This window comes from Dermacentor albipictus, chromosome 1 (assembly GCF_038994185.2).
Source record: "Dermacentor albipictus isolate Rhodes 1998 colony chromosome 1, USDA_Dalb.pri_finalv2, whole genome shotgun sequence".
Taxonomy (NCBI): domain Eukaryota; kingdom Metazoa; phylum Arthropoda; class Arachnida; order Ixodida; family Ixodidae; genus Dermacentor; species Dermacentor albipictus.
Genome location: NC_091821.1, coordinates 122,538,031 through 122,562,932, shown reverse-complemented (window position 1 = coordinate 122,562,932; position 24,902 = coordinate 122,538,031). Strand labels below are relative to the sequence as shown.

Below are 24,902 nucleotides of genomic sequence, written 5' to 3'. Positions count from 1 at the left end.
CTGACAAGCGTGGACACAGAATGGAGGAAGAAGTCAAGAAAGTTGGCAACCAAGTACAGCGTAATCGAAAGTGTAAATAGACAAGGAGGAGTCATCAGAGAGGAAGTGAGAGAAACAGAGACAGGATGCATAGAATGGAACAATAAAGTCATGGAGGTCTACAAGACTGAGAAGAAATAAATTAGAAGGGAAATCTATTTCAGGTTCCAGCTGGTTGCCTAAGGACAAAACCATTCGGTAGCAAATATTCGCAACTAGATGAGGCATGTGTATGCTGCAGCAAACATTCGGAGACCACTCAGCACACCCTAATGGAATGCGAAACGATTCACCCGTTGAGACCCGCAGGTAACGTACACCTTCCAGAAACGCTTGGATTTAAAGTGGACGGAAGCATCAAGCGGTCAGCAGTTGGAGATGAGCAAGAAACGTTTAGAGTATTGTTGGAAGAAAAGTAGGGAAGAGATTGATACGACAGGATTCGTTGCACATATAAGCAGCAGTGCAAGTAGAGAAGCCTTGAGGAAGAGAAAAGAGGTTAGATAGTAACACAAGAATGCTAAAATGAAAAGCATGTATGCATACCTGAGTGACTCAAGCAGGCTAGGTGACTATTTCTCACTACCCTGTTTCAAAAGGGATGCCAATAAATCATCATCTTCTTCACCGGATGCGTAATAATGCCGATATTTTCATATTTCGCTCATTTTTAACACTGGAAAAATAATTACAGGAGACAGCGAAAGGAAAACAACTAAATCGGATATTTTAAAACAAAATTATTACTTTTCTATTACGGTTAGTGGTCTCAATTCAGTAATTAAGAAGTTCTTTCATTAATCTCATTTAATTATTGATAGTTCCATTATGGAAAAAATCCTCCATGTACGGGTACATCACTGCTGAAAAAATACCATTAGTTGCGTCTCGTATATTCTATATTTTATTAGCTTGGTTAACGCTAGCTGCGACACACTGTATAAGGATGTGTGCCGAAGTACCGCTGAGTTTCCTGCGTATACGTCTCCTTAGGTAAGGTGTCGAAAACCCTTCGCCGCAACCCATGTCACACGCTGAGTCATGTTAGGGAAATGCGGATTCGACACAAGAAAATAAATATCAACTTGCATTATCGGAATGCATTTCATCAGTGGCGCACATTAGAGTTGCCAAGGTTTGAATAGTTCCCGGGTAATCCACGAGCAGATATCTTACCAGAAAATTATTATTTCTCACGCGAGCAAGCTACTCTGAACCATTCCGTATTTTTATGGCACTTGCAAAAAAAACGTAAATTTACAACACGTGTTATGACAGGAGTGAAGTAACAGTCCTCTAGTTCTCATAAAGATTGCGCAAAGTAATGTGTAGCACTCTGTCGTCCGCTTTATAGGCAGATCGAACAGGCCAGTGCAGATTAGGGAGGAGTTGGACTTCTTCGGTCTGAGCGTTAATGCAAATGAAATACAGCTTCTCACGGACTGTTCGACACCGCTGGTAGGGCAAACTGAATATATAGCAGCGTCTCGGGTAGATTTGTCCAGTACAGCTAATGGAATGGGCATCTAATTAGGCAACTGGATGTTCTTAAGAGATTAGATGAGCTAGTTGGTTGCTGGCTTGATTGAACATCGTTATAACAGTTATAACGGCGGATTTTGAGGACGGGACACAGAAAGAATGCACACAGGACAGTCTCCGATGACGCACGGAGAACAGACGCGTCCTCAAAACGCGCCGTTCTAACCATGTTCCATCAACTGGATGCTACTGACTCAATAAACGCTAAACGTGTTCTTTGCGCAGTTTGAGGCGTGCATCGAGCCTTGGTATTACAGTCCACGAGCCACAACTTCGTTACACACCTTATGGAGGACCTTGTTTATGAAGACGGGCTATAGACTGGCGAAAACGCAAGCGAGCTCACTCTATACTCGGATTTATTGGTGCAAGGTGCTGGATGTTTATTTTTTCTACGTTGATTTTACTCTTTGGTTGCTCGCTAGATGTTTCTTTTTTCCTTGGGGAGGGAGGGGTAGAGATAAGGTTGCTTTTTGCTGTCATAATCTGCCGACTACATGTAGCTGCACGCTCGCAGCTCTTGGCCTTGTTAATCAAAGCACAGCCTTACCTTGACAATATCCCAGCTTTCAGTCAGGCAGTTCTTGACGCTGTCGTAGAATCTCTGCACTTCTGCAGTTACCCAAGGGTTTAGCTCGTTCTCGTAGTTGGAATTTTTACCCATCGGTCCGAAGCCACGGGCCATTTCCACAGCTACGTACTGAAAAGGAAACGACTGTCTTATTAATCATGCTGCTTCTGTGGGCAAATGGGCACACCCCGCTGCAGCTAGCGCAAAAGTAAGAGTTGCAATAGTTCGTTCACAAACTGATAACTGCTCAAAACGAAGGCAGTGACGGTGGTAGTATATAAATCTGGCTCTGTTAACGCAGTTATAAACTACGGGTCTATATTTATTCTGTTCGCTCCATCTAAAGTGCTCGAATCTGAAGGGAATTCCATGCTTTCAGTTAGGGGTAAGAATATTGTAATAGATCAGTGTCTCTCAAGCTGCGGGTCATAACCATCAAATGGGTTACGAGCCTTTGTGCAGGGGTCACGGGGGGTCCAACTGTATGCATATTCTGCGTGCCGAAAAAGAGATGAATTTTCAGCCTCGGGGCCTATACTTTTTTAACGCCGTTTAGCGCGCAGCTCTTAGGCTCCCGTTCCTGCGGTGAGCGTCCGTGTCGGCGGCGGTGGCGGCGGCGTAACCGAGTGAAGGAGCGCAGCGAAAGATGAAAAAGTTAAAAGCAGCGAGAACGAAGAGGCGTGAGGAAAAAAGCAGAGGAGGGTATAGCGAAAGCGTGAGAAGCGTAGTGCGGCGACAATGGCTACCAGAAGGCGCCAGAGTAGCGCGCGTCGTCTGGGTGGTCTGTGTCGGCGGCGGCTGCTGTGAATCGCGACCACACGTCACTCTTGCGATCTCCAGATTAGCGATGCAGTCGCACCACACTTTGCTCTGTTTGGGACGTGCCGCACGATACAGATTTTTCGCGCCAGCCAATATATCGCGAATCCGCAGGCGTCGTATCAATTACCTCATCTTTAAAACAGTCGTCAGCTCCAGGACATGATTTAATAAACGCGAATTTTTTTAAAAGCACTAGCTGTTACTCTTCCATTCTTCTAGCAATGATATTCCGACAGTCGCTAGACAAGGGTTCTTTGCCTGCTGAATGGAAGGTCGGGATGGTGATCCCACTACATAAGTCGGGTGACAAGCCTTCTCCATATAACTATCGCCCTATCTCGCTCACTTCCATTTCATGTAAGATGTTAGAACATATGCTTGCCTTTAATCTTGCTAGCTTTCTTAAAACTAATTCATTCTTTTCACCATTTCGCTGATTGCATGGCTTCAGTTCTTTCTAACCGTTCACAGTTTGTCTTCGCTACTGACTTAAACTCACAGCCAAGCAGAGTACAGTCCAGCGTACCTCAAGTGTCGGCAGTTAGTCCCCTCCTTTCCTTAATTTACATAAATGATCTACCCTCTTGTGTTTCCTCTAATATCCATTTATTCGCTGATGATTGCGTAATCTTCAGGAAAATAATATGCGACACTGATATATCTTCTCTTCAATCCGACCTTAACGCTATTTCTACGTGGTGCCAATCATGGTCAATGGAATTTAACATCAAAAAATGTAAATTTATGTGCGTGTCCAGAACTTCTAACCAGCTTCCTTCTTACTACGTTAATGATCTCCCCTTAGACCCTGTTTCATCCTACAAATATCTTAGCACCCATATTACTAGCAACCTCTCGTAGTCCATGCACGCTTCTTACGTAATTAAAAACGCTAACCGCAAGTTGCGATACCTAAAAGCAATTTCACTAAGGCACCGTCTTCCCTAAAATTAATGCTATAGATGTCACTAGTCCGTTCAAAGCTTCAGTACGCCGCACAAGTTTGGGATCCCTCTGAGCAAAACCTAATTCACTCATTAAAAATGGTACAATATAACTCTGCTCGTTTCGTTTTTTTCTAATTATAACCGAACTGCCAGCACTTCTGTAATGAAATTAAACCTTGATTTGCCACCTTTAGCCTCTCGCCGTAAAGGCCTTAGACTTTTACTTTTTGATAAGATATTTCATCATCCTTCCCGTCGTGATGACCTTATCTCCCCTCGCCAATACATTTGATAAAGGTTAGATCACAATAACAAAGTTGGAATTTCATTATGCCAAACCAATGTCATGTCTCATTCATTCCTTCCGCGTACATCTGCTGAGTGTAATCGCTTACCCGCCTCAACCACTACCATTGTTGAGCATCAGCACTTCATGGCAGTATTAGGTAACGTTGTATAAACAGGAGCATTTTTCTGTACTACCAATTGTATCACTGTCTTGTAATACCTTAACATTGTATTACTGCACTGTATGCACCATATTTCATTTTCGTTAACCAGCACTACCAGAACACTTAGATAACATTGTATAACCGAAAGCCTTCTATTTCTGTACTACTAACCATTTTGCTGCACTATACTTTTCTTCTGTATTTGAAGTAACCAGTCCCCTCTTTAATGCCCCTGGCCCTGAGAGCACACGAAATAAATAAATAAATAAATGAAATGTAACCACGTATACAGCTGCGCTCAAGTTTCGCATTAGGGAGTATCGTAATCATCGGTGAATATATGGTTATATATATATATATATATATATATATATATATATATATATAACTGTGTGTGTGTGTGTGTGTGTGTGTGTGTGTGTGTGTGTGTGTGTGTGTGTGTGTGTGTGTGTGTGGCGACACGACGGAGACGAAATAGCAAGACAAACGGCGATCTAAACCTGCCCCGTCACCACAAAAAAAAGAAACTTCACTGAACATGGCCTCCCATCCGTAGCCAGTGTTGTCTCACCGGAACTGTAGAATTGGAGTTGAGCAGATACGGTTGTATCAAGAAAGCAAATACATCCTGCTCGTTAAAATGCATGATTGAATCAATCCTAGTTAAAAAAAACATTGACGCGTACTTTCGTAGCTCTCACTTATCTGGAGAATTGAAAAATGTCTTTTAAATAATTAAAATGTAAACTTAGGACGCATCATCTTATGCGTCATTGAATAAAGTAAAATTTAAGGTTGCTTAAAAGGTACAGAAGCGCGAAAGTAAGGCGGGGGGGGGGGGGGGAGGGTTATGGTAGGTTTGATGCTACTAAATGGCGTCACGTGCTGGAATATATAGATAAACACTGAAATAGATTAAGGCCACAACTGGAGGGGGAGGGTGGGGTCACTTGGTTGTTGTCATGACCTACATGCTTCTAAAGTGGTGCAGAGTCGGGACAACTTGAATGTCACTCATTTTGACCTGAGGAAAGTATTTGATGTCTGTGATGAGTTCCTTATTACAAAGTGTACGCAAATGGACACATTTTCTTCTATCACTGCCCTGTTATCTAATTACCTAAGCAATAAGCGTTGCTTCGTGTGCAGCGGCAGGCAGAGCTATGATAATAAGTGGCAGATGGTGTGTTTTACACATTATTTGCGACTTTCTTGCACTCTTCTTGATGACCAATTAACTAGAGCGGATGAAATTAAGGACCCTGTGTGTTTCAACAAGACGCCGCACTTCTTTGTACACGTTATTATGTGACAACGCGCTCTTCGGGCCTTGGCATCTATGTCAAATATCGGAATACTTCCACTCTCCTGCAGCCTTTCTGAAGCTGTGTACTAGTGTCTGTCTCCATTACGCCACTACAGTATGGTGTTGTGTTTGCGAAAAAACATATAGATCCAATATTGATCTCATTGAATTTGTCCCAAAAAATGAAGTTATATGAATTTTAAGCACTGCTTTTACCTTTTTTGCACCATAGCTCAGCCTTTTCATATACGAGTATGTCTCAACTTACAACTTAAAGGTCGAGATGTATCAAGTCAGAAAGTTTATTCCTCTTTAAGGGTTGTGCATCATGCAATACATTACCCCTCCTTATTCGTGTACAACTCCGCGTACCACAAAAAATACGAGGTAGCATTTCACTTTTTATGCGAAACCTTGTTGCAGCAGTCACTGTCCTATGCGTTCACTTAAAAAAAAACATGCAGAAAGTATTCTGCCTATATCCACATATTTTCAAGTTCATCGCCTGTGTTGTGCACAAGTGTAGATAATCATGCTGTATGATGAACTCGTTTTCACGCCCGCCTCCTAGTTTTCTTTCCTCATATTTCTTCCCCGACCTCATATTGTATTGTCTGCTCAACTTCTCTTTTCTAGGTATCGTGTTCTCTTAGTTTTTAAGAGCACATGTCCAAAGGCTTCATAGCTCTTCCAAAGCATTATAATAGTGAACGTTTAATTATTATTGTTAATATTATTATTATTATTATTGTGTTGTTGTTGTTGTTGTCGTTGTCGTTGTTGTTGTTGTCGTTGTCGTTGTTGTTGTTGTTGTTGTTGTTGTTGTTGTTGTTGTTGTTGTTGTTGTTGTTGTTGTTGTTGTTGTTGTTGTTGTTGTTGTTGTTGTTGTTGTTGTTGTTGTTGTTGTTGTTGTTGTTGTTGTTGTTGTTGTTGTTGTTGTTACACGACATCACTGGTACCCGTGTGCTTCCGCGTCGATTACTTTGCCGCGCGGCTCGCAGAGTGGAAGCGCGTGTTCCTTGGTTTACAACTGACCGCGTGAGCGTGTACATGTCATATTCAAATATTATTTTTTATGCTCCATTCGCACTTGTCGCTGTGGTATTATTCGTAATGTCATTGATAATGTTGAGTGGTATGGCCAGCCAGTCATCAGATTTCTCCTTCAAGCCTTGCATAAAAGTCCCCGATATTTCCTCTTCGCTAATATCAATGGCTAAAGGATTCCTCACCTTAGTGCGAGGAAGCCTGTCCCTAGGACACTTAAAATCAAGTTGCACAGGAAACTCACTTGTCCCAAGCTGCCGTAATTGTAAGCAGGAGCCCCCTCTGGGCTGTACAAGAGCGGTGGCAGCAGTGCCCCAGCTGGGACGATCACCTGGTTTGTCATTGCGTCATAAAACACCATGGCCGACGTTGCGTCGAACAGCATAGTCTCGCGATCCTTGGAAATAATCTTCTGTTTGTACTTGGAGGCCTCAAGCCAATTCTCGAATAGAGTTGCTCCCGACAAGGTGAGTCCGGCATAGAGAGCGTCCACTTTCTTGGTTGTGTTGACTGCTTCAGGATAGCCGATGACTACTTTCAGCTTGGCCAATTTGTCCATAATTTTCTGCTTCGGCTCTCCTTGGAACGTCGATGAGTTTTCAAGCATTTTGGAGAACGTGCTGTGCATCTTTCTCGCCAATGAGCTAGCGTCCCTTAGTCGGTCTTTTGATACACCTGTGGGAAAACAAAGGCAATACATCAGCAAATGAAATGAGGGAATTTTTTAAGGTATATAGTAATGTACTCCCATAATTAGAATAATTATCATCATCATCACCAGGCTATTTTATGCCCACTGCAGGACGAAGGCCTCTCCCTACGATCTCCAATTACCCCTGTCCTGCACCAACCGATTCCAACTAGCGCCCGCGAATTTATTTATTTCATCGCTTCACTTAGTCTTTTGCCGCCCTCGACTGCATTTCCCTTCTCTTGGTACGCATTCTGTAACCCTAATGGTCCAACGGTTATCAAACCTGCGCATTACATGACTTGCCCAGCTTGATTTTTTTCTCTTAATTTCCATTAGAATATCGGCTATACGCGTTTGCTCTCTTATCCAAACCGCTCTCTTTCTGTCTCTTACGTCATGCCGCGCATTCTTCGTTCCATCGCTCTTTGCACGGTCTCAAGTTTTTTTGTCATTCTCCGAGTCTCTGCCCCATATGTCAGCACCGGTAAATTGCACTTATTATACACATTCATTTTCAATGATAATGCTAACCTTCCAGTCAGGAGCTTTAGAGTGAGTGAGTGAGTGAGTGAGTGAGTGAGTGAGTGAGTGAGTGAGTGAGTGAGTGAGTGAGTGAGTGAGTGAGTGAGTGAGTGAGTGAGTGAGTGAGTGAGTGAGTGAGTGAGTGAGTGAGTGAGTGAGTGAGTGAGTGAGTGAGTGAGTGAGTGAGTGAGTGAGTGAGTGAGTGAGTGAGTGAGTGAGTGAGTGAGTGAGTGAGTGAGTGAGTGAGTGAGTGAGTGAGTGAGTGAGTGAGTGAGTGAGTGAGTGAGTGAGTGAGTGAGTGAGTGAGTGAGTGAGTGAGTGAGTGAGTGAGTGAGTGAGTGAGTGAGTGAGTGAGTGAGTGAGTGAGTGAGTGAGTGAGTGAGTGAGTGAGTGAGTGAGTGAGTGAGTGAGTGAGTGAGTGAGTGAGTGAGTGAGTTACAGTCAGGAGCTATACAGTAACTATGAAGCAAATAGCAACAGATATAATTGCGTGCGATGATGCGCCAACAACCCGGGAAACGCCGAAGCGTTCGAAGATTTGTCTGTGGAAAGACGTGCTCCATTGAAGTGTAAAAGGAGCGCTTCGTAAAAAGAACGTTGCTTAAAAAGTTTATCATGAAGACGCCCGTATAATACATGAGGTATTGAAACTGCTGGCAGACACCAGAATGCGTAGGCGCCTTTGTCATTAACAGTTTAATAATACAAAGCACGTACGTTATTTTTATTTTTTTACAGATGACTTGAAGCGCCTGTAAACAGTAGAGTAGATGTTGAATGTAAAATAAGCAGCCAGCATTCGGTGCACTTAATCTGTGTAATACATAAAAAATATTCAACAAATCATGCTCTATCCCACATCGGGATGCAGCGATGGCGTAGAGGTACAGCATCCGCCTCGCGTGCAAGAGGACGGTGGTTCGAATCCCGACGCCGCGCAATTTCCTACCGGATAAAAAAAATCCGCCTGTTCATAAAATTGCATATACAGGCCTGGAGTGCGGCCTGATCCCGGTGACCAGAACCCGTAACGCACTCCCACACCAGAGCAGGATTGGCCACCCTGGTGTAGCACTTGTCCACAGCCTCCTATATGAATACAACAATCAAACCCCGGCTCTCAGTCCCCAGCAGCTGCGAAGCAACTGATCACGGCGGCGATCAGACCTGTGACGCAGCAGAGGGTGCTAAGAATGTTTGGGTCCGGAGAGGCCGCCATTGGAATCTGAACGTGGCAACGTTTAACGCTAGAACGTTATCTAGTGAGGCGAGTCTAGCAGCGCTATTGGAGGAATTAGCGGGCAGTAAATGGGATATAATAGGGCTCAGTGAGGTTAGGAGGACAAAAGAAGCAAATACAGTGCTTAAAAGCGAGCACGTCCTGTGCTCCTGGGGCTGAGCAGAGAGACGAGAACTAGGAGTCGGATTCCTGATTCATAAGGATATAGCTGGTAACATACAGGAATTCTGTAGCATTAACGATAGGGTAGCAGGTCTTGTTCTGAAACTTAATAAAAGATATAAATTGAACGTCGTACAAGTCTACGCCCTTGCATACATGAAGACCAACGAGTCGAAAGCTTCTATGAAGACGTGGAATCGCCGATGGTTAAAGTTAAAACCAAACACACTATACTGATGGGCGACTTCAGTGCCAGGGTAGGCAAGCAGCAGGCTGGAGACAAGTCAGTGGGGGAATGTGGCATATGTTACAGGAATAGCAGCGGAGAGCTATAGGTAGAGTTGGCAGACCGGAGTAATTTGCGGATAATGAATACTTTCTTCTGCAAGCGGGATAACAGAAAGTAGACGTGGAGAAGTCCGAATGGCGAGACTAGAAATGAAGTAGACCTCATACTCTGCGATAAACTTAACATTAAACAACATGTGGACGTGCTCGGCAAGGTGCGTTGCAGTAACCAAAGGATGGTAAGATCTTGAATTAGCCTAGACTTGAGGACGGAACGGAAGAAACTGGTACATAAGAAGCCGATCAATTAGTTAGCGGTAAGAGGGAAAATAGAGGAATTCCGGATCAAGCTACAAAACAGGTATTCGGCTTTAACTCAGGAAAAGGACCTTAGTGTTGAAGCAGTGAACGACAGTCTTATGGACATCATTAAAAACTGTGCAATAGAAGTCGGTGGCAACTTCGTTAGACAGGATACCGGTAAGCTATCGCAGGAAACGAAAGATCTGATTAAGAAACGCCAATGTATGAAAGCCTCTAACCCTACAGCTAGAATAGAACTGGCAGAACTTTCCAAGTTAATCAACAAGCGTAAGAAAGCTGACATAAGGAAGTATAATATGCATAGAATTGAGCATCCTCTCAGGAACGGAGGAAGCCTAAAAGCTGTGAAGAAGAAACTAGGAATAGGCAAGAATCAAATGTATGCGTTAAGAGACAAAGCCAGCAATATCATTACTAATATGGATAAGGTAGTTCACGTGGCTGAGGAGTTCTATAGAGTTTTATACAGCACCATTGGCACCCACGGAGATAATGGAAGAGGGAATAGTCTAGAGGAATTTGACATCCCACAAGTAACGCCGGGAGAAGTAAAGAAAGCCTTGGGAACTATGCAAACGGGGATGGCAGCTGGGGAGTATCAGGTTACAGCAGATTTGTTGAAGGATGGTCGCCATATCGTGCTAGAAAAACTGGCCACCCTGTATACGCAATGCCTCATGACCTCGAGCTTACCGGAATCTTGGAAGAACGCCTACATAATATTAATCCATAAGAAAGGGGACGCAAATAACTTGAAAAATTATAGATTGATCAGTTTACTGTCCGTTGTCCACAAATTATTTACTAAGGAATTCGTAAATAGAATCAAGAACACCTTAGACTTCTGTCAACCAAAGGACCAGGCAGGATTTCGTAAAGGCTACTCAACAATAGACCATATTCACGCTATCAGTCAGGTGATACAGAAATGCGCGGATATAACCAACCCTAATATATAGCCTCATTGATTACGAAAAAGCGTTTGATTCAGTCGAAACCTCCGCAGTCATGAAGGCATTACGGAATCAGGGTGTAGATGAGCCATATGTAAAAATACTGGAAGATATCTATAGCGGCTCCACAGCCACCGTAGTCCTCTACGAAGAAAGCAACAAAATCCCAATAAAGAAAGGCGTCAGACAGGGAGATACAATCTCTCCAATGCTATTCACAACATGTTTACAGGAAGTATTCAGAGACCTGGAGTGGGAAGAATTGGGGATAAAAGTTGATGGAGAATACCTTAGCAACTTGAGATTCGCTGATGATATTGCCTTGCTTAGTAACTCAGGGGATCAACTGCAATGCATGCTCACTGACCTGGAGAGGCAAGGCAGAAGAGTGGGTTTAAAAATTAATCTGCAGAAAACTAAAGTAATGTTTAACAGTCTCGGAAGAGAACAGCAATTTACAATAGGCAGCGAGGCACTGGAAGTAGTAAGGGAATACATCTACTTAGGGCAGGTAGTGACGGCAGATCCGGATCATGAGACAGAAATAATCAGAAGAATAAGAATGGGCTGAAGTGTGTTTGGCAGGCATTCTCAGATCATGAACAACAGGTTGCCATTATCCCTCAAGAGAAAAGTGTATAACAGCTGTGTCTTACCAGTTCTCACGTACGGGGCAGAAACCTGGAAGCTTACGAAAAGGGTTCTGCTTAAATTGAGGACGACGCAACGAGCTATGGAAAGAAGAATGATGGGTGTAACGTTAAGGGGTAATAAAAGAGCAGATTAGGTGAGGGAACAAACGCGGGTTAGTGACATCTTAGTGGAAATCAAGAAAAAGAAATGGCCATGGGCAGGGCATGTAATGAGGAGGGAAGATAACCGGTGGTCATTAAGGGTTACAGACTGGATTCCAAGAGAATGGAAGCGTACCAGGGGGCCGCAGAAGGTTAGGTGGACGGATGAGATCAAGAAGTTTGCAGGGACAACATGGCCGGAATTAGCACATGACCGGTGTAGTTGGATAAGTATGGGAGAGGCCTTTGCCCTGCTGTGGGTGCCGCCAGGCTGATGAGGATGGTGATGACATGACGCCGTCGTTATCAATCAGACAGAATAGTTTACTGCTTTCTCTGCATTCTGGTCTTGTCTATCGTCCTCATAATCCTAAGCTTAAGACTTGCGGCGGAGGGCTCGATGCGTAAGAAAAATCACTGAATAGTCAGAAAACACTTCATCCACTACATTATGAGGTATCTGGCACCGTACAGGGTACATTCAACGTATACCCGAAACACTAAGTGGGTTATGCGGCGATTACTACTGCCTGTCCTATCACGAAATCTGTTGAGGTTTGATCACCACGCTTGCGGGACCACAGTCGAGAGTCGTGAGCATAGATAGAAGTCGCACTCTATCTCGCCATATACGTGCCGAACGAGAACTCACGAGACAGTAGCCACCAAGGGCTCCGTGACTCATTTAATTCATTAAGTGGAGTCAAAACCAATGCCTGACTGTTCGCCCCGCTGTACGCATTTAAGTTAACTGAAATTGTGGAATGTTATGTTCCAAAGCTGCACAATTGGGATATGAGGCGCGCCCGTCGTGGGGGCTTCGGATAAACTTTCAGCACGTGGGGTTTTATGACGCGCATCCACGGCACAGTACACAAGCGTCTTTGAGTTCCACCGCCCCCTCCTTGGAATTCGACCCCCACACCTGGGAGCCAAACCCGCGACCTCGTGCTCTGCAGCACAATTCCATAGCTACTGAGCCACCACGGCTGTATATGCACTCAAAGCGGACCATGCAGTCGTACAGCTTCGTGTAGCTAAGCCCGCACAACTGTCAATTGCAGTTATAAACATAGGATATCGGCTTGGCCATGTGCCGAGAACACAAGTATTCGCACATCCTTGTCCTACAAAAATCAACACCAGAAACTACCTCACCATACTTCATATCGCTTTCATAGCAGGGTACAAATTTCAACCACAGAGATGTGTTCTGGTGGGACGAAATCCTGTTCCGTTGGTCATTGCTATTACTGATTAGATATAAGTAGCACATGAAAAACATGGACGAGCCACTACGTTTATTAACACTTCTCTTTTGCTGCTCATTGCCGATGAGACCGACACGCTCCATTTTCCTCTGAGACTCGCCAGGCGGTTCTAAAGTAGCCGCCGCCTGTGGAAACGTGCGCTGTCGGTGGGCTTAGGCGCCGATAACCCATTGTGTAGAGTGCCCGGTTGGGGATAAAAGGATCTTGTGCCGAAATACAAAATGTTAACGCAATTCGAATTTTTTATCGTTTCATTTCTTTCCCTTTCCTATTTATTGAGTGGCGAAGAAAGCTTTCACCGAAATTCGCCCAGACACACGGCACTTGGAGAGTTACTCGAGGCCGTACGAAAACAGCAACACTCTACGAGACCACCATAGGCTATCCGCACCTCTACGAAACTAACGACGTTGCGAAAGGTTGTCTGAAAGCCGCTAAAAGCCGAGATAAGAACTCAATTCCCTAAAGTCATCACCAGCAGCTACCGCAGGATGAAGCCTTCCCCCATAGATCTGTCTTTTATATTGAGAGCTCACCATATAAGCCAAATTTCTTAATTCTTTAGTTTAATATAATTATCGTTCTCTGGGATCCTTATTTTCCTTCTCTTGGTATCCATTGTATTACTCCGACAAACCACTGGTCGTCTTTCTTATATGCTACCTGACCTGCTCGACTCTATATATACATTTTTCTCGTTATCATCGTGTAGAATATATCCTGCTTGCGTCAATACTTTAATCAGCAGTGTTGTCATTCTATCGTTCAGCATCATGCCACTTGCCACTCACTTGGATTGTTGAAGTGTTAGCGCATAAATAAATCAAAACATCAGATGTAAACAAGAGGTCAAAAGCACGCACTTTCGAGCGTGTGTATTAGTATTTTTTCAGCAAAGCCCGCAATTGAGGCACGCTCTTTAACTTTATCCATCTGACTTGCATTTGACAATGGTTACTACATCTGACAATGGCAAGATGACAGCAAGCAGTCCTCACTACCTCTCGGCAGCCACATCTATTCGACTGTCGGGTCATGTGTTCAAATGCATTTATTTCGTTGTTTTTGCATTTGCACTCGAATGGCACTGTACAATAGTGTGCAATAGTGTACAGTAGTGCACATGGGAGAACAGTGCAATATATGTCGGAACATACGTTTAAGCATATGTCCCGACGGTCCGAGGGATGCGGCTGTCGGGCAGTGGTGAGGTCGCGAACTGCTTGCCGTGATGTTGCCTTTGTCAGATGTAAGAAGCAAAAATGTTTTTTGCCACGTGAAGCAATCTGGCGTAGGAGAATAAAAAAAAATTGAAGAAAAATTATATTTATCTGGTATTGAACCCGAGTACCCAGCGTATATAGCAATCGGAGATGTTACCGCAAAGCTAGGAAAGGGCAACTTCGAATCCCTTCTGTGCTCGTAATATTAAACACTTACTGCAAACTGTTGAGGTATGTGACGCATCGTTTGTGTTGATTTCGCCTTTTCCGAAGGCCAATTCGTGTGCACTTGAAGTATTCTAATCTCTAACTAACTGAACGCCTACAGCCACTTCTAAACGTGTTTCGCTAGAAAAGCGAGCCCTCAGCCACGCTAGCACTGCTTGGCATCAAAGTGATGCGACTGCACGCAGACTCTTCCTCGTGTTTGCGCAGGACCTGCAGCATTCAGTACTTTAAGTAGACTGAGCAACATCAAACTATAAATGTGCATCGACAGAGCCAAGTATGCTTTTGAACGGATGCCGAAGTACGACGTCTCAAATGACGCCGCCTACACGCGCTAGTGATTTCTGTTTTTGTCAGTGGTGTGCGTGGCAGTATGAGTAAAGCACAATCTTCCGCGGAAGCGTCAAAAAGGAACTGCTTGCGAGCGACAAAGCGAAACGGCAGTCGCGCCTATTCGCGAATGAAAAATGCAGGAGGCGACTTGAAGAGGCAATCAGCGGAGCTAAATGTGGGGTGAAGAGTGGCGCTTGGCTGCTTCGGGTTAGTTGAAGTTTCTGGTAATTTGTACATCGCCGTTTCGCCTTCAAGATGTTGGTCATCGCGAAATACGCGAACAACAGCTGAAACACGGAGGTATTTCCACTAATCACTCAAGTGGATCGGTTGCGGACCGTAATTGCATTAGTCTTCCATTTTGAAGCAGCACACGTTGTTATATTTTTTATTTATTTTATTAATACATACTGCAGCGCAATTAGCGCTATAGCAGGAGTGGGTTAAAAAAATGTACAGAAAATTCATTGGAGAATACAGCGGTAAACACAAGTGAAGACTTTTAAAGAGCACAGATGAAAGGAAAATACACAAAAATACAAGTGAACACTTTTACAAAAAAGCACTGATGAAAGAATACACAAGAAGTTATACAAATGCTGCCAGGCATACCCATGCCTGATTATGCCCATACCCATGATTATGCATCTGGGATGGCGGTTGCAAAAATTTGGGATGAGCATGAGCGAATGGACCCAGGTAATGAATTCCAGTCTTCGATTGAGCGGGGAAAAAAGCTGAATTTGAACATGTTAGTACGTGCGTAGTAGGGTATTAAGTTTAGGTCATGATGTCTTCTCGTTGATGATCCCGGCGCGAAGTTAATGTAATTATCATTTGAGAGCCTAACTAAAGAATTGACAATGGAATGCAAGAATTTTAATGATTCGACACGGCGACGAGAAGAGAGCGTGTTTAGGTTCAAGGAAGAAAGTGTTGAAGAGGGCGAAAAGTCGCGATCGTAACGATGACATATAAATCGCACAGCTTTTTTCTGTAAAGCCTCTAGTTTATTAATCTCTACCTGCTTATGCGGGCTCCAAACTACAGATGCATAATCAAGAACAGGGTGGATTAGAGATTTATACATTAATAACTTTGTGTCTTTAGGAGATCGGGTTAGCGTTCGCCTCAAGTAACCTAATTTTTTTAGTGCTTTACTGCATATGTAGTCAATGTGTTTGGACCATGACATGTTATGCGTAAAAATGACACCAAGATACTTATACTCAGAAACCTTATCTACTGTACGGCCATTGGACGAGTAACTGAAAAGGGAGGGGTAAGATTTGTTGCAGAAAGACACCAGAATTGTTTTATTGAAATTAATGTTCATTTGCCAAGTGTTACACCAATCGCAAAACCTAGAAAACGACTCTTGAAGGCGATTTTGATCATTAGAAGATTTAATCACTTCATATAGAACGCAGTCATCAGCATAGAGACGGATGTTAGAAGAGCAGTGAAGGGGCAAATCGTTTATGTATAATAAAAAAGTAGCGCATCGAGAGGCCGGGAATGGAATGCGTTTTTCTTTGTGTGAAAGCGCGCGTCAAAGCTGCGAAACAAGATGCGGCAGTTGTTGCAGCAGGGGTGAGCACGCCATATGGCCGGCTGCGTTCACTCAGGAGCGCAACACTGCAGCACACACAGCTGGAAGGTTGACGCGAGGGAGGCGCGTAATTAACGATTCCGTGTGCTTATGCTTGATGTATCATAACGTGAAACATATAAAAACAAACAGAATATATCGAACGCACTCTGATAAAACAAACTGCTGGATCTGTCTAACGTACCTCAAAAAAGTTGATCGGATGCATCAGACGTACCTTTAGTCACAACCTTTTTAAATGCTCCTTATTTCTGAACAGACCGTGCAGTAAATTTTCAGTTCATATATCTAGGGGTACTACATCCAGTGGCGTAGCTAGGTCGTCTTGCACCCGGGGCCCATAGGTCTTTTGTCGCCCCCTTCCCCCCCCCCCCACCCTGATGTAGTCGAGGAAGGCGAGGATATCGACAATTTCCGAGTTTAGCTCCAGTACAACCACCTTGGATACCGCGCACGTTCCCCGGGTCCCCCTCTCCTTCGATTTCTTTCCCACAGATTGCAAATGCAGGAAATATACACGCTGTTTTTCCTGCACCAAATAACACAGGGTGCTGCACTGATAACGTGTGATAAGCCCATGTGCACATCTTCTGTCGGACTGTAAGGCTTGGCAGCCAATACAAATGCGGCATCGTGGAAAATATGACTCACGCAACAAGTAACAAAAAATATCTTTATAATAAAGTTTTAATTACCAATTTGAAGCCCGACAATTTTAATTACCAAAATTGAAGCCCGACATTCATATCTTACCCTACAACAACTTCACAAAAATCATCGTAGGGAACTATGGCACGCAGTATTTTGTCTGTGGGCAGCCCTGAACGAAAACGAAAATTAAATTGTTTGTCAGTGACGCTGATCTCCCCACCCTATTAGAAAACGCAACCTGCCTCTCCGCTGCGCGGGCGCGAATGCTATGACAATGACGAGTTCTCTTCATTCTGATCAATAAAGCCTTGTTCTCATTTGCTGCTATACGGACAAGCGTGATTATCCGAGCTGCGGTACCACCGCAAGATTGGGAACAAAATAGAGCCCGCTTCGCGTCGATTCTTGGCGCCACCACAAAAAAAAAATAAAGAAAAGGCCGCGATGAAGCCCGTGCCAGCGAAAGCTTGCACTACTGTTGGTCTGCACCCGCAATGGAGAGGATTAAGGGATCAACCTCACTGGTTCACCATGTCATATTTCTTTCGCTGCTGCCATATACTGGGCGTCGTCCGCAGTGCCAAAGTACTCTAGGTTGTAGCACCCAAAACGATTTTGTTTAAGAAGTTTTTGTTGAGTTAATAATACGACTTTGAGTCCTCAAATCTCGAATTGAAGTGCTTCCTCTATAAGTACTAATTAAGGGATTATTAAGGATATGGTTATTACTTATCTGGCATATTTTTCGCGCTACCGAGTTCCTAGTAATCACAAAAAAAACAACTTCATAGAATCTCGATCGGGAAATATCCTTACAAAATTCGCCTTTCTTTTTGATAAAATTCTGTGCAGCTGATACAGACGCTGTACTTGTGACATGAAGTCCCACAACAACAGATTTCTGAAACTTTCGAGGGTAAGAAGGAAAGCGTGAAACATAGCGGCAGGTTTTGCAGCGGCTTCTCAGAGCGAGCGGGAGAGGGGAAGTGAAAGCGAGCCGGACATCATGGCTGGCCCGCGACTACAGCCTGTCGAGTCATGCGCCGCCAAAGTCTTCGGCCGAACCGAGTCTGTAGACGATCCAGAGAATCCCATTCGCGACTTTTGACGGCCCCACTTATGCAACGTCGCTCTCAACGAACGCTTCGCCGTAAACGCGAGCGCCGGGCGAGCTGGTTGAACGCCCTTTTGCTGCTGTCTTTGTTCGTCTTCAGTGTGCGTTCTGAACGGAAGAGGAACCCAAGAGCCCCAACGCCTTACAATGCCTCACTGTATGCTTAGCGACTCCTGCTCCCAGCATGAACGCACAGCGCGAGCGCACCCCACATGAAACGTTCCGCTAAGGCGAGTTTAGAGACCATTTCGCGAATTAAATTTTTTCAGCCCGCACATTCGTGCAATTATTTCGTGGGGTGTGGATAGAGCTGCAGCCGACAATTCTGCGGCGCAGCGCATCGGGTGCATGAGCTCAGGCTACTGGATACCGAAGCATTCTTTGTCATTTGCGCCCAGTCAAGCCGGCGGAAAGAGGGGTGTCTTCAGGCGTATATGACACGCCCCCCCCACTGGCCCCTTGCACCCGGGGCCCCCGGCCCCCCCTGTTGCTACGCCACTGACTACATCATTAACACATACTTCCAGTCTGGAAGAAAATTTTCTGCATTGTGTGAGTGTGTGTGTTTAAATGTATCGTAACATAAAGCGCTGCATTATTATCACGTTCCCGCCAAAATCATGTTGCTTACATTGTGAGCATGGAAATAATCGGATTTCTTTCCAAGCCGCTTTGACCACTGTTATTTCCGTCTGCGACCCTGCTAAATGAAATAGATTCACGCTTAACGAAAGAGACAAATCATGCCCACATAGGCCATTTTGAACGGTTGACCGAGAGGTTGGAATGTACGTATCTGTACCAACCACCAACGTCTGCAGCACTCAAGGTCGCAGGAGTAAAAAACTGAAAATGTCAATATTTCACTGCTTACTGTGGAAAAGGACGCGCGCCAGGAACGGCAGCTTAAGCACCGCCATCACCGTCTCGACGCAGCTCACGTTGCGCGCCCAGGGACCCTCTGAATCGAGGCTGCCATCGGCCAAGGGCGCCCACTGGCGAACCAGGCTCCAGGAGAGCAGTCGGCGGACGCCTTCCGTGCCGGACTCTCTGAGCAACCGTGTCAGGAACTTGAGCCCGGCCGCTTGCACCACGACGCGGTCATCTCCGCCGTACGATCCGTACTTGGCAAGCAGTCGCAGCCACCTGTCTACAAAACGCATATGTGCTCTCGCGGCCATACTTAGCGCTAAGCCTGCGATTGCATGCAGCGTGTTTTGAGCGTAATTTAGACGTGGCGTCCGCGCGCCTAGTAGCGCGCGAATCCCGCGCTACATTCCCAGCGTAAAATGCGGTCCATATGACTAACAATTGGTTACCATACGAAGCTTCTGACTGCAGCCAACATTTCGACAAAAGAATTTGTCTTAAAACGCACAGCATGCACATGCAGGGCAAACATTTAACTACGACCACAGCGTGGTATTTGCACGCAATGAGAAGGGCACGCGAACATAGCATCGGAAATGGAGTAAAGATGTTGCGTTTGCTTTTGTATTAGAGTTTAATTAACCGACAGGGCGAGTGCACGCGTTGTTGATGTGACTGCCATACTACCGGGCTATTTGCTCTGCAATGGCACAGGCTGTACCTGCCCATGAGAAAATTGTGCGGTTTAATCTCCCAAAGCAATACATAGGCTATTCAAGATGCCGTAGCAAGGTGCTCTGGACTCATTACGACAACCTGGGATTATTTAATGGGCACGAAAAATGCAGTGCAGGAACGCTTTGGATTCCACCTCAATCGCAAAGCGCCCGCTGGGACCAAGAGTCAAAGCCGTGACTTCGTGCTTCGCAGCAGAATGTCATATCCACGAGCCTCTGCGACGAGTCATTACATAATTATAGCTGTAATTCCTCAAACCTGTTGCCAGTATCTGCCTCAGCCACTAGCCCACAAACGCGAATTCATTTTCTGCCTACATTTCGAAGAGGCTATATAGGATAAAAAGTTAGAGCTGTCGTACACATGTGCAAAGCGAACAGAATTAGCCATAATGGTGGATATATGAATAAGGGGATCCGAGGGTCTCAATTTCTTGGTTATCACAATCATACGAATTGATAGACAATTAAGCCAGATAAAATAATAAGGGAAGATAATTGTTATCTTTAATTGAAATGTGAAAATAATGATGTAATGGGGGAAATGAAAGTGGACGAAAAGATAACTCTCTGCAGTAATAACGATAAAGATAGACTGGGCACCCCCGGTGAGAAAGGAAGAAGCGCCGAGCAGTGCAAACTTGGACGCATCGGCTCCAGTTTTTTTTTATGTTCCGCTGGCCAATTTTGAGAGTACAACGAAAAAAAGCATATAAGTGGATCCGCGCAGCGACGGCGAATCGACTGACACCAAGCTTCGAGGAGGGGTTTACATTTTCACAATTTCACGGGACTTTTGCTGCTCCTACACGACGAGTTAGGCTTAGCCAAGCTAAGCTTAGTGAGGAGAAGGGCCTTTGTTGGGCCTAGTAAGCCCACATGCCCGCAGGCATGGCGTATACAAACATGGAAGATGAAGATTTTACTGGAAATGAAGGAAACAATGCTCAAGACGACTTTGGTTGGCAAGTAGTGGCTGGCCGAGAACCATGAACTACCACAAAGGCTGTGGATGAGGAGAGCACATAGCCAAGTAATCAACGAAAGCATGGCGTCAAGGGAACCACCGTCAGTAAAACGGTTAAGAATCGGGTTAACAAAGCTTCAAGGATGCCTCAACTGCCTGAGGAGCACGGAAAGATCATTACATGACCTCGAGGAGAACTTAATTTGAACAAGGTTATCACCCCCGCGATTGGTACCACAGTCATTGAGGCGTCAAGCCTAACGGAAGAGGAGGCCCGTGGAGATGTCTGCCCAAACTTCACTCAAAACATCATCGTAGTCAGCACACCTAAGCTCGAAAATACCACGAAGTACGTTAGAATCAAGTCCTTCAAGATTATGGAAGCGGTATACGAGGTCAATGCATACAAAACATACCGCGTGCAAAGGTGTCATCCGAAAACTGGACATTAGAGACTCGCAAGCTATGACTACAAGAAATATCGTGCATGGCTTGAACCTTCTTGCGCTGGCGGCCAAGCGCATCAAGACGTCGGGATCGGTCATTGTACTTTTCGATGGACTCAATGTGCCCAATTTTGCCAGATATGAATCCACAGTAGTGAGATGCTACCTTTACAGAAAGCAATTCGATGTCTGTTTCAACTGCAAAAGGGTCGGGTACCGCTCTGATGTGTGTCCAGCACCTGACTTTGTTCAATGCAGGGGATGTGGAACTCGCAACCCAGGAGATGAACATATGTGTGTGCCTAAGTGTAAATATTGTGAAGGCGATCACCCTACCGGCGACAAGTTTCGCAAGCAAAGATTTCAAATCCCTTACGTCCTACGACTCCGTCGAAGAAGGTGCAACAAGACTCAGTCGTCAATAAGAGCGCAGTCGGAAGCGCAACAGCTGGCACCCAACCATCGCCCCGAGCACAGGAAGCGCTCACGCTCCAGGAGTCACACCAGATGCCGGCATCGTTCACTATCGATGGAGAGAAGCGGCTCCAAGAGAAGGGAAGCGCATATGCGCTTCGTGGAAAGGGGCTCAACACCTGGCGAGTAAAAGACGCCAGGAACCACGTGGGTTGACACGATCCAGTGAAAGGTACGGTGAGGGTTGCTGGGGGCGTCTCGGCGGCTGTGGCTGGTGACAATGATGGCCAGAATAGAGCAACTATTTAAAGAAGTAACTTTTCAAAGAAAAACTAATGAAGAATTGACCAGGCAAGTAGTAGAACTTCGTAAAAAAGAGCAGTCGAGCCATGCTAGTGTACAGATAGATATACCTGTAAGCAAAAACAGTGATCCAGGGGAATACAGCTACCCTGTCCCTAAAAAGTGCTCCGAGGATGATTCAGTCTTCTCAGCCCTCAGTCAAATAAAAGAGGAAATTAAAGCGATAGGAGATACAGTGTAAGCGACTAACATTAAACTGGTCAAATTGTGGAAATGGAGGTTAACTGCGGAGAAAGGACTTAGCAAGATTGAGGCGCAAGGGGTTGACGACGATAAGTATCTGCCGTCGGAGGCTGATAGTGTAAAATTGATTCCTGGAATGTCGGGGGCCATCACAAAGAGGAAAATAGCGAGTAATAGAAAGGCAGCGTCACCTAATAACAATGGACAGTAATCATGGATTTAACGTGTGGCAATGGAATTGTCGCGTGTTCCACCACAAGAAAGCAGCACTGCGACAGGTGATCAGGTCATCTGAGGCCAGGCCAAAGGTAATCCTTGGGGAAACCTTAGCGGACGAAATTATGCCTACTGGGTGCAAGGTGATATGTAGAGATAAATAAATGGGGAGGGGGTTGGCGACCCTCATCGACAAAAAGTTTCCGTACATTGAGCGTGATATTCATCTTATACATTCCTGGTTTGAATTTATTCTAGCTGAGATAATACTTAAAAGGAACAGAGGCAAGACGCAAAGCATTTTCTGCTTGAATATTTCAAGCAGTCCTAACGACAGGAGACAGAGGTTTAGAGCACTCTTCAACAACGTGCTTTCTGTTGCCAGAAATTCCCCGCTCATTATTGGAGGGGACTTTAATGCTCCACATGGGGATATCACACACATGGGGATACACTTGGAACACAAAGAAAGAAAAGGAGCCATGGAGTCTCACTATGGATCTGGGTCTATGGATCTATGGATCTATGCTTAATTACTGATCCGGAGTATCCCACCCGTTGTGGCACGTCCACAAGCAGGGACTCCACACCAGATCTCAGTTTTGTAAACAACTCAAGAGGAGCTAATTGCGAAAATTCAAACATGGATCTCGGCAGCGATCATTATATCGTACACATAGCCATACACATACCGAAACAGGAAACTAGAGTCTTCAAATTCACTGATTGGGATCAGTTCAGGAAAATCAGGGTGAACAGAAGAGGTGCCTTTAGATGCCGAGCAGGAGCCCTTTCAGACATGGGTCATCCAACTCAGAGAGGACGTCAGAGGACACTAAAGGAATCGGGACAGAGGAAGATATTGAGGCTATGGACAGCAGGCTAGCGCATCTGATTGAGGCCAAACAGGCTATAGTACAGAGATGGAAAACGCAAAGACTTAACAGAAGGCTAAGGAAAAAATTTGCGCAATTAAACAGAGAAATTGATGATCATTCGAAAACATTCGTGAAGCAACAGTGGGATGAGATCTGTAACTCGGCTGATGGTAGACTCAAACATGGAGGTAACTGGAACCTCCTCAAGCACTTGCTCAACGAGAATGAAACAAGGACAAGGAAAAGAACAGCTACAGCTAAGTTGGTTCATCAGGAAAGCCAGGATATATCTCCCACTTAAACAACCAAACGAAGGAGACGAGAGCCCCTAATATACGGGAGGCATATGTGAAGAACTTGACCAGGACTTCACTGATAGTGAAGTCAGGGCGGCTCTTCACAGTCTAATAATGGTAGATCGGCGGCCGGACCTGACGGAATAACGAACAAGATATTAAGAAATCTAGATGATGAATCAATTTCTTATCTAACTGAACATTTTAATGAATGTTGGAGAAAAGGGGTATACTCAGAAGAATGGAGGGTGGCCAATACTATCCTCATACCAAAACCAGGCAAACAACTCACTCTGAACAATCTCCGTCCTATTTTTTCAACGTAATGTCTAGGCAAAGCTATCAAACATGTCATCCTAAATTGGCTCACAAAATATATTGAGCTGAACGACATCCTCCCATACAACTTGATCGGCTTTCGTCCCTGGCTGTCAACTCAGGATGCTATACTACTGATAAAACGCGAACTTATGCAGGCCAGCCCAGCGCATACGAAAGCTCTTTTGGGATTGTATGTGGGAAAAGCTTTTGATCGTATAAAGCATAAGGTAATACTTGGCATTCTTTGGAGATGGCATTAGGTAAGAGACTTTTTAACACGATTAAGCACTTTCTTAAAAAGAGAACTGCACAACTCGTGCTGGGAGAGCTTAAATCAGAAGCTAACAATTTGGGAAATAGGGTCACTCCACAAGGGGCTGTGCTCTCACCTATGCTATTCAATTTAGCAATGTTGAAGGTTGCAAAAAAATGGAGAAAATTGAGGGAATACATTGTGTGGTATACGCCGACGACATAACCATATGTAGTGCCAAGGCACAGACAGAGAGGACAGACAGAGACCAGATTACAGGAAAGTTTATATGTTGTAGCGAACACGCTGAAAGACATGGGGTTGAAATTTTCGGCAGCCAAATCAGAACTCTTGGTCATTAAACATTGCAGAAAAGGTCGTAAACCGAGAGGTTACATTCCGGAAGATGAGCCAAGAGTGTGCTTTACACTCATGAAGGATGCGCACTATGGCTAGCTCAAGAAAGGTTCTTGGGTATCACATAGAAGGAAACAATGCTAACTATAGAAAAATAGAACATATCTCGAATGATACAGTGAAGTCATTAGGTTACTAAAGAGGATTACCAATAGACGCAGAGGCTTAGGAGAAGATAGCGCTTTGAGGCTGTACACGCCTTTGCTCTCTGTCACTTCAGTTATGTGGCTAGATTATTCAAATGTAAGCAGGCAGAACCTAACGAACTTAATGTGATGCTCAGAAAGCTTGTTAAAATTGCCCTAGGGATACCGAGTAACGCTGCAACCGACAAACTCATGAGTTTAGGACCCGCCATGGTTGCTTAGTGGCTATGGGGTTGGGCTGCTCAGCACGAGGTCGCGGG

General features: G+C 44.8%; 1 protein-coding gene and 1 long non-coding RNA gene across 3 annotated transcripts in view; one reads left to right on the top strand and one right to left on the bottom strand.

Moving 5' to 3' along the window:
- The window catches only part of LOC135904815 (uncharacterized), a 180,725-nt gene that overhangs the window by 78,849 nt on the left and 76,974 nt on the right, over nucleotides 1-24,902 (top strand). The window lies entirely within an intron of this gene.
- The window catches only part of LOC135904813 (neprilysin-like), a 79,853-nt gene that overhangs the window by 13,974 nt on the left and 40,977 nt on the right, over nucleotides 1-24,902 (bottom strand). Inside the window, exons 7-9 of one of the 2 annotated variants that reach the window (XM_065435793.1) lie at nucleotides 19,010-19,285; nucleotides 6,971-7,401; nucleotides 2,132-2,281 (exon numbers count right to left, since the gene is read on the bottom strand). In XM_065435793.1, coding sequence (XP_065291865.1) covers nucleotides 2,132-2,281; nucleotides 6,971-7,401; nucleotides 19,010-19,285 — 857 coding nt within the window. The remainder of the gene's footprint in view (nucleotides 1-2,131; nucleotides 2,282-6,970; nucleotides 7,402-19,009; nucleotides 19,286-24,902) is intronic. The other variant, XM_065435794.1, reaches the window with a different exon arrangement.